The following is a 9,350-nucleotide window of genomic DNA, read 5'->3' on the forward strand; positions in this document are numbered from 1 at the left end:
TAAATTTTGATCGAAAGAGAATAGAAGATGGACAAAGAAAAGGGAACTAAATAAAATTATTTTTCCCCATCTCTAGATTAATGAGGAATGATGGAAGAGCTTTTGATCTTTGAGTAAATTTTATCAAATCAAGTGACGAGGATATGGTGTATATATACTTTGGACTTGCTCCTGCCAATAAACTACACGTCTACACCTATTAAACAAATCTAACTTTGAAAGATCACCTAACTAGTGTTTGGAAATTGTGAAACAAAATGACACAAAAAAGAACTCTTATGATTCACTACATCGGTTCTACAGAATTTGAGTATTGAAAGTCTCTTTAACCAGTTGACTCAGTGAAACCACGGTTAGTTTTTAGGTATGCATTTGGGTTTTCTTTTAAATGGACAAAACCTGCTTAACTTTAGCAAACTTAAAAGGTAAAAGGTGCTCAAGGTAATAGATAAAGGACAAAGTTAGACCTACCCCAAAAGATAAGGGACAATTTTGACTAAAAACTCGACATAAGGAAGCAAATCTGTCCATGTATTCCTAGCACTACTGTTGATGATTCTGGTATTTAAGGTACAAATATAGAAGATCCTATTGCTGCAACTAAGCAACTGTGTGTCTCAGATCAAAATGCAGGTGGTATTATTCTCGATCTTAAGCGGTTGCATGATTCAACCAGCATTGCACATTCACCTGCTGCTAAAGATCAAACTTTTGTTACTACTGAAAGCTCCTCTTCTATGATCACTGATTCATAGGCTATCACAACCTTCCCTTCTCCTCCTATTGCAGGCATATATCCTGATCCCCTTAGAAGATCACAAAGGGAATCTAAGGAACCTGTCTAGCTGACAGATTATGTCACCACAAAGAAATTAGTTAATAATATCTTATATCCAATCCATAACTATGTGTCCGATGATCATCTTTCTCCTTCTTACCAGTCATACTTGGGTGTTTTGTTTTCTGTTGTTGAGCCCAAAACCTTTTTAGGAAGCTTTTAAAGATGTAAGATGGGTTGAAGCTATGCAAGGCAGCAAGACTTGGGAACCAGTTCCTTTGCCTCAAGGGAAGACATCAATAGGTTGCAAATGGGTGTACAAGGCTAATGTTGATGTGGAGAGATTCAAAGCTAGGTTGGTAGCTAAAGGCTACAATCAAATGGAGGGTCTTGATTACAATAAGACTTTATCTCCTGTAGTGAAGATCATTACTGTGGGAACTATACTTTCCTTGGTAGCAATGCACAATTGGCCAGTCCATCAACTAAATGTAAATAATGCATTTTTGCAAGGTGACTTACATGATAAGGTCTACATGCACTTGCCACAAGGCTTTACAAGTCAGGGAGAGTCTGGGTTGGTATGTAGACTTGTAAAATCTCTCTATGGTCAGAAACAAGCAAGCAGACAATGGATACCTAAAGCTAATAAAGCCCTGGTGTAGTCTGAGTTCAAACAAAGCAACATAGATCATTCATTGTTCATCAAGAGGAATGGAACATATATAACGGTGACACTGATTTATGTGGAAGATATGTTGGTTACAGAAAACAACCTACAGCTGATTGAAACCGCCAAAGTCTCCTTACAGCAGGCTTTCAAGATTAAAGACTTAGGTGACTTGAAATTCTTTCTTGGCATGGAGTACAGTAGGTCAAACAAGGGTATTTTGATCAACCAAAGAAAATATGCACTAGAACTAAAATCAAATTTGGGATTAGGTGAAGCAAAACCATCCTGGACTCCATTAGAGGCAAATATCAAGTTGACAGTTCCAGAACTGGACCAATTGGTGGGCACAACAGAAGATCAACTATTGGAAGATGCATGTCAATATCAGAAACTCATTGGGAAGCTGTTGTATCTGACTATGTCCAGGCCAGAAATTGCATTCTCAGTACAGATGCTTAGCTAGTTTATGCAACAGCCAAAGAAGTTTCATTGGAATGCAGTTATAAGAGTGGTGAAAATATTAAAAGGGAAACAAGACTAGGGATCTTATTGAGCAGTCAAAGTTCAAATGAGCTCAATGTTTTTTGTGATGCTGATTGTACCTCAAGTCCTAACACTAGGAAGTCAGTGTCAGGATATCTAATTAAGTATGGAGAATCTCTAGTTTCATGGAAACCCAAAAAGCAAAATACAGTCTCTAAAAGCTCAGCTGAACCTAAGTATAGAAGCATGGCCAGTGCAGTCTCAAAAATTGTTTGGCTACATCATTCCTAAAGGAGTTGGGAATAGAAGTAAAACTACCAGTGCATGTGCATAGTGATAGCAAGGTTGCTATACAAATAGTAGCAAATCTAGTGTTTCACGAAAGAACAAAGCACATAGAGATTGACCTTCATTTTATTAGACAGAAGATACAGGAAGGGCTGGTGAAGACTCAGTATATCTCTTCAAAGGAGCAGCTAGCAGATGTTCTATCTAAAGACTTGGGAAGACCACAACATGAGTATCTAGTTGGCAAGCTCAGAGTGCTCAATATCTTTGCACCCACTAGCTTGGGGGGTGATGAAATGGGAATTACATGAAGCATTAGTGTGGAGTATGAGCTTATTATTTTAGTTAGTTAGTAATAAATATATGTACATGTGGAATGTTAGTTAGGTGGTTAGTGGAAGTGAGTTGTCTATATATGTATTGTTAGCACAATGTAACAGTACACGTCTTAATTTTTTCTCTCAATACAACTCTGCTTCTTCTCTTCTCACTCAAGTTCAGTTATGGCATTATCAGATTTTGGCCTCCATTGTTGATTCATTCAAGTTTAACCAAGAGGCGGATTCAAAATTTAAATCTTATGGGCTCAACTTTTAAGATTCTTAGCATTGAACCCATTATATTGTTAAAGTTAAGAATTCATATATACTATTTTTATAATTTTAATAAATTTTTACATATAATTTTTAACCTCGCATCAAAATTATGAATTCAGTTGAACATGTTGGTTAATCACTACATTTGCCCCTGTTTAAAAGTGCCTAACTGAAGATTTGGTCATGTATACAGGAATCAGGAATTTATATGAAAGCACTCATAGTTTAAGAAAAAAAAGAAAAAGCTAAAGCACACGTAGGCAAAAGATAGCCAATATATGGTTTACAAATTTATATTTACAAGACTCAAGTAGTACTTTTGATACCTTTTGGCATCATTTTCCTATTACTAATCAGTTCAAACTCAATCGACTTGAAATAATAATGACAGGCACTGATTTCTCCTTGTCAATCATGTATGTAATTCGTGCACATGGAATATAGTAGCTTAGCAAATTAGACACCAAGTTTTTCATTCGGACAATCATATAAACTTTGTCCAATTTGTTTCCCCACTAGTCAATCTTTTCCTCTATTGACCACCTTAAATTCTCCTTTATCTTGTTTGGTTATAAAGATGGTGAATATGGGTAAAAAGTGAAGGAGAAGCTACTACAATTTGACATCGTATATGTAGATAAGGTAAATACCAGATGAATTTATGGTTTGTGTATTAATGTGTTACCTACTGCAAACCAAAGACAATGAGATGAAATGGAGATGGAAAGGACACTTCAACTCACATAATTCATAATCCCTTCCCCCTCCCCCCCCCCCCCCCAAATCCCAAAAAAAAAAGCATGACAACTGACAAAGGTGACTAGCAGCCTAGACGTTATAAGAGTAATCTTTTTGGGTATAAAATTTTAAAACAAACAACACATGCAAATTGCTAGGATTTGAACCCACGAGATAAGAGAAGCAAGAGAGGCGCTAGACCAAGGGAGTTAAGGAGCTATTTGTACCATACCCCTCAATACAAAATCATAAAAATATTATAACCTCAACCTTGAAACATAAGTTATAGTTTATTGAAATTGACATACTCAGGCCCTAGGTCGTTAATAACTCGTTATCTACTGCTGTAATTTCTATTTGTAGTAAAAAGTTATTGAAGTATCATAAACTAATGTGTGTTACCATACTCGATACAAAGTCGTAACAATTTTATTACCTCTGAACTTGAACATAAGTTATTGTTTATTGAACTGATTAGTCCCTAGGTCGTAAATTACTGCATTAATTTCCATATGTGGAGTCAATTTTTATATTCTTAGGAATTGTAGTTTCTTACTTTTTGAAGTGCCAACGAAGCCGTTATGTACTATTCAACTTTTTTTAAATGCGGGGAAATGAGGGATTAAAATCCCTAATATTAAAAGTCAAAATACAGTTTTGGTTTCAAACTCTTATTCTTCCGCTGGTTCTTTGCTCCTACTGCTAGCTCGCTTTATCATTGTCTCGTTGCTTGTTAGTATTCTTCTCGCCAATCGTCACTTGTCGTCAGTCACTAATGGACCCTCACATTGCGAAAGTAATTTCTCTTCTCTCTATTTTTCTTCAAAGTCAAAAAGTTTAGTTTAAGGTTATTTTTGTTGTGTTAGCTATGGCTTTTTCCAAAATAGACACCTTGTTGTCTAATCTCAAGTTCCTAATCTCCGGTCCACCCACTCTTTTGCTAGTTAGGACGGATTTCAAATTAACAAGATTTAAAGTGTTGGCACTGCAATGCGTTACATTCGTTCATGAACAATTTTAATTGGGTTCTTTATCACATACCGCCATTTTCTCTCAAATGAGATCTGCTAGAGGAAATATGTCACTGTTCCATAAATAAATTTTCTCTCTAATTTTATTATCATCACTTATCACTGCTCACAACATACCCAGTTTCAAAATAATCTCATCTCCCAAGTCCCAAAAGTATCTTAAACCATCCAGTAATGCCACTTTTCTCTTCGTTTCAGTCAAATTTCCTGATTTTTCTTCTCGTAGTACTTGAACACCCTAATTTGCTAAATAATCCGCCTTGTTTTTTTATTTGCTGTAAAAATTAAAAAAGTTATCCGTAAAAAATCAAACAGCCTGATGCCTTCACAGAACATGAAAACAAAGAATGGTTTCTCTCCATTTTATGTCGCCAACTCTTTCATGGGATAGATTGGTATGCATTGCACGATGAACATTTATCTTGCTTCCACGCAGAAATTGAAATTAGTAAACTCGTGGGGTATTTTTTTGAATTTAGAGATTATACCTATGTCTTTAGAAACCTCAAAACAGTTGAAGGATATATTTGGTATAATAAATAACCAAGTTATATGCAGAGATGAGATATGGGCCAGAGCAGCGAGTGTAAGTTGGTATTATATTTTTAGTCTTAATTCTCTTTACTCTAAAAATTTTTAATCATTTGTTTTTTTTTCTTTCACAGTTTCATTTTTACCAAGATAAATATGAAAAGTTCAAAAACAAAGGACTTCGAAACTATGATTTGCTAAAAGTCATATTTCCTTGGGGTTATTTTGCGTATGGATTTAACTCTAAAATTCCATTAATAGAAGAAATTTACCAGCCAGATTATTGAGAGGAAACCTTACGAGACATTGTGAAATTGCATCATATAGGTGACAGCATTACTTGTTGTGGGATCTTGCTGCGCTATTACGCCTTTGTAGATTTTGTACCTCAAGTAATTAGTAATCCGAAGAGATTGGAGGAGGTTGTAGAAACGCTCATTTAAATGATTTTGTTTTGATTGGTAGACTGTTAGTATTTAGGTTTGAGTCTTCTACTAATTAGACTTGGCTGATATTTATTTAGTTGTGATTCTTCAATATCATGAAGAGGGGGAAATCCAAAAGTCACCATGGAAGCTCCAACTTTTGTCATACCAGTTCTTGTTTGAATTAACCTAATTATTTGCTTTAAAAGTCAAAACACATTTGATCTGTTCGAATGGATTTGTGAATAGTGACCGAGTCTACGCCTCTTTTGAATGTTAAAATAGTCACATTTTAGAGAGATTTTTTCTAATTTGGTGAACGTGAAAATTATAAATCTTTTTTTCCGAAATTATTAAGTATTAAAAAATGCTATATTATCTAATGTTACTATACTAATAATAAAATATTATATCGATAATAAAATATCACAAAGTCTACATGGAATAATAAAATGGTTTCAGCGCTCACATATCCATCCAGTCATCACTTCCACTAATAGGAACGCTACCAAACATATGAATCCAGGACACGTTCCCACATAATCAACGCCTCAGCGCTCAAACTATAGGCAAAACACGGCCTCAAGTCCTCCAGACTGGCCCCAACATCAACATTTAGAAATAAAATTTTGCCCTTCGATCAGGGAATCACAAGTCATCGATGCACAGCTGATACCGAGCACTCATGAGCGCACACGAATGCGTGGAAGGAATTCAAAGAGTTAAGCTTCAAGCTAAATCAATAATGCACGATAGAAATTCAAAAATGTGCAGTTTATTTCCTAATGGTTCTACAGTCTCTCGAAGATAAGTACAGACATCTCCATACCGATCCGTGAGACTCTACTAAACCCGCTCATGACTCATGAGACCTATGTAACCTAGGATCTGATACAAACGTGTCACAACCCAAAACTCAACACGTTTTGATGGTGCCTATCGTGGAACTAGGCCAGCCTCAAACCAACGTGATCTAATACCACAGTGTAAATATTAAAAATCATTTGCGGAAAACCTTCATCATTTTTAAACAAATCATTTAAGACATAAAAGAAAGATTTATTTTACGACACAATCGTCCCAAAACTACAATGTCACTGAAATCATGAGCGTCTAAGGTAAATACATAATCTATCAAAGTGTCTAAGAACCAATAGGAAAATACAACTGGAAATGAGAAGGAGAGCCAAGGCCTGTGAATGTCATGCAGATACCTCAGCAACTCCACATCCTACGACCTCGATCAACGGCCGCTACGAGCCCCGACATACCTGGATCTGCACACAGGGTGCAAGGGGTAACGTGAGTATACCAACTCAGTAAGTAACAAGTTCAAACTATGAACTGAGAAGTAGTGACGAACTCAACCTCTTCATAAGATAAATAGAAATATCGTACAGAAAAGTAGGCATGCTTTCAGTTAATTAAACAGCTCATAACAGGGAAATAGAGCAAGTATGCACATGATAAAGGAATATAACTCCGCTACATCTACATGCTAGTGCACATACTATATGAAATGCACTATGTCAAGTACCTCATGTGCCCAATAACTCGATGTTTGTCCACTCAGTACTGCATATGACTCGTACGGCCTAGGGAAGATCCATCTCGTATATATATACATCTCTAACAGCAGTCACTTAGTACTGAAGAAGGTCAATCCAGCCTACTGAGAAGATCCATCTTCTGGTAAAAATAATGACAACCCCACAACCACTCGGTACCGTATATGGCTCACAAGGCCCAGGGAAGATCCATCCCGGAAAATATATATACATCATAGACTATTAGTTTCCAGTACCGAGGAACAGGCCAATCCAGCCTCATGGAGAAGATCCATCTCCATACCAATACTTCGGACAAGATCCATGTCAAGGAAAGATCCATCTCTCAATATCATCAACTGCACTCACTGGGGTGTAAAGACTCCGGAGGGGCATCTCTAAGCCCAAGCGCTATATCAATTCCAGCGAAGGCATGATCAATTTCTCGCTGCGGCATGCAGCCCGATCCCATACTGTCAATCAATATCAGGCTCTCGGCCTCACTCAGTCAATACTCTCCAGTCTTGCACACACAGAGGCTCAAAATGTCATGATAGTAGCCCGAACAATGATATGATATGTCAAATAGCAATAAGACTGAGGCATGATATAATATGCATGGACAAGACTGAGTATAGAATATAAATGGAGCTAATGACATGACAGCAAGAAACGACCTCTCGGGTCTCAACAGTGTTGGCGCGAAGCCTCAGCATAATAATTAGTATGATTTGCAGCTCATTAACTTAACCACATAATTACAACACAAATATCAGCATAAAAGAGTCACTAAGTGGTGCCATGGAATATTCTAAGCCGCATTCCTCACAGTGCATGCCCACACGCCCGTCACTTGGCATTTGCATCACCTCAATAATAATCATAGAAAATATAGTTTGGGGTTTCGAACGCTCATAACCAAGTTTGGAAGCGTTACTTACCTCAAGCCAAGCCAAACTCTAGCCCATGACGCCCTTGCCTCTCGATTCGGCTTCCAAATTTCTTGAATCTAACCAAAATCAGTATATAACCATCAAAATATGCTAAGGGAACAAAGCCCACTCGGACCTCAAACTAGTAAAAATCACATCAACAGAATCCTTATCCTTCCACGAGTCCATACATACCAAGAACGTCAAAATCGGACCTCAAATGACCCCTCAAATCCCCAATTTACACTCTCTAATTCCACGCCCTAATTCCCCAATTTAGGCATTTAAATACCACTAATTTCATGTTTAAACAAGTAAGAATCAACATAGGATCGAGTATTAAGTCCAAAAATCTTACCTCCAAGTATTTCTCCTTGATTCCCTCTTCAATCCTTCTCAAAAAGCTCCAAAATCGCTCACAAATGGTGGAAGATAGACCAAAATCGCGAACATGGCTATTTAAACATTCTGGCTAGGTAAATTTCCTTAATCGCCATCGTGGAAAGACCATCGCGATCGAGAACAACAAACTTTGCTGACCCAGAAATTACCTTACGCGAATGCGTCGCTCCCCACGTGAACGCGATACACAACAGCCCTACACCTATGCGATCGCAGACTAGGAGCCGCGTTCGCGATGAAAAAATGCGCAGTCAAACTCTAGTCCACTTAACCTTACGCGAACGCAACTTAAACCACGCGTTCGCGATTCTATACCTGATAGCCTCTCGCGATCGCAGTCCTTAATACGCAAACGCGAAGAACAAACATCGACTGCCTCTACAAAATAATCTATGCGATCGCGAAGAAGGAATCTCTGCAACAGAACTGAAGTGAAAACCTGCAACTCTCAAAACCACAAACTTGGTCTGATGACCACCCGAAACTCATCCGAGGCCCTCGGGACCTCAACCAAATATGCCAACACATCCCATAATATCATTCAAACTTGTTCCAACCTTCGGATCACTCAAAACAACATCAAAACATCAAATCATCATCGGATTCAAGCCTAAGAATCCCAAAAACTTTCGAATTTCGAATTCGATGAAAAAGTCTATCAAACTTCATCCGAATGACCTGGAATTTTGCACACACGTCACAAATGACGCAACGGACCTCATCCAACTTCCGGAATTCTATTCCGACCCTGATATCAAAATTTCCACTACCGGCCAAAAAATGTCAAAATTTCAATTTTGCCAATTCAAGCCTAAATCTACCACGGACCTCCAAAATACATTCCGGATGCGCTCCCAAGTCCAAAATTACCTAACGAAGCTAACCAAATCATAAAAATCCCAATCCGAGATCGAAAACTAAAAAAT

At 37.5% G+C, this 9,350-nt stretch overlaps 1 protein-coding gene across 1 annotated transcript; it reads left to right on the forward strand.

Annotated features, from left to right (window-relative positions):
* The first annotated feature begins 1,533 nt into the window (after positions 1–1,533).
* On the forward strand, positions 1,534–1,914 carry LOC138869463 (uncharacterized mitochondrial protein AtMg00810-like). Its single transcript, XM_070147081.1, has one exon. The coding sequence runs from the start codon at positions 1,534–1,536 to the stop codon at positions 1,912–1,914; it is 381 nt and encodes a 126-aa protein (XP_070003182.1).
* The last annotated feature ends 7,436 nt before the right edge of the window (positions 1,915–9,350 follow it).

The sequence above is a fragment of the Nicotiana sylvestris genome, chromosome 5 (assembly GCF_000393655.2).
Source record: "Nicotiana sylvestris chromosome 5, ASM39365v2, whole genome shotgun sequence".
NCBI lineage: Eukaryota > Viridiplantae > Streptophyta > Magnoliopsida > Solanales > Solanaceae > Nicotiana > Nicotiana sylvestris.

What these genes read in the sequence shown, in the direction of transcription:
- LOC138869463 (XM_070147081.1), top strand. Translation starts at nt 1,534, where the DNA reads ATGTTGGTTACAGAAAACAACCTACAGCTGATTGAAACCGCCAAAGTC.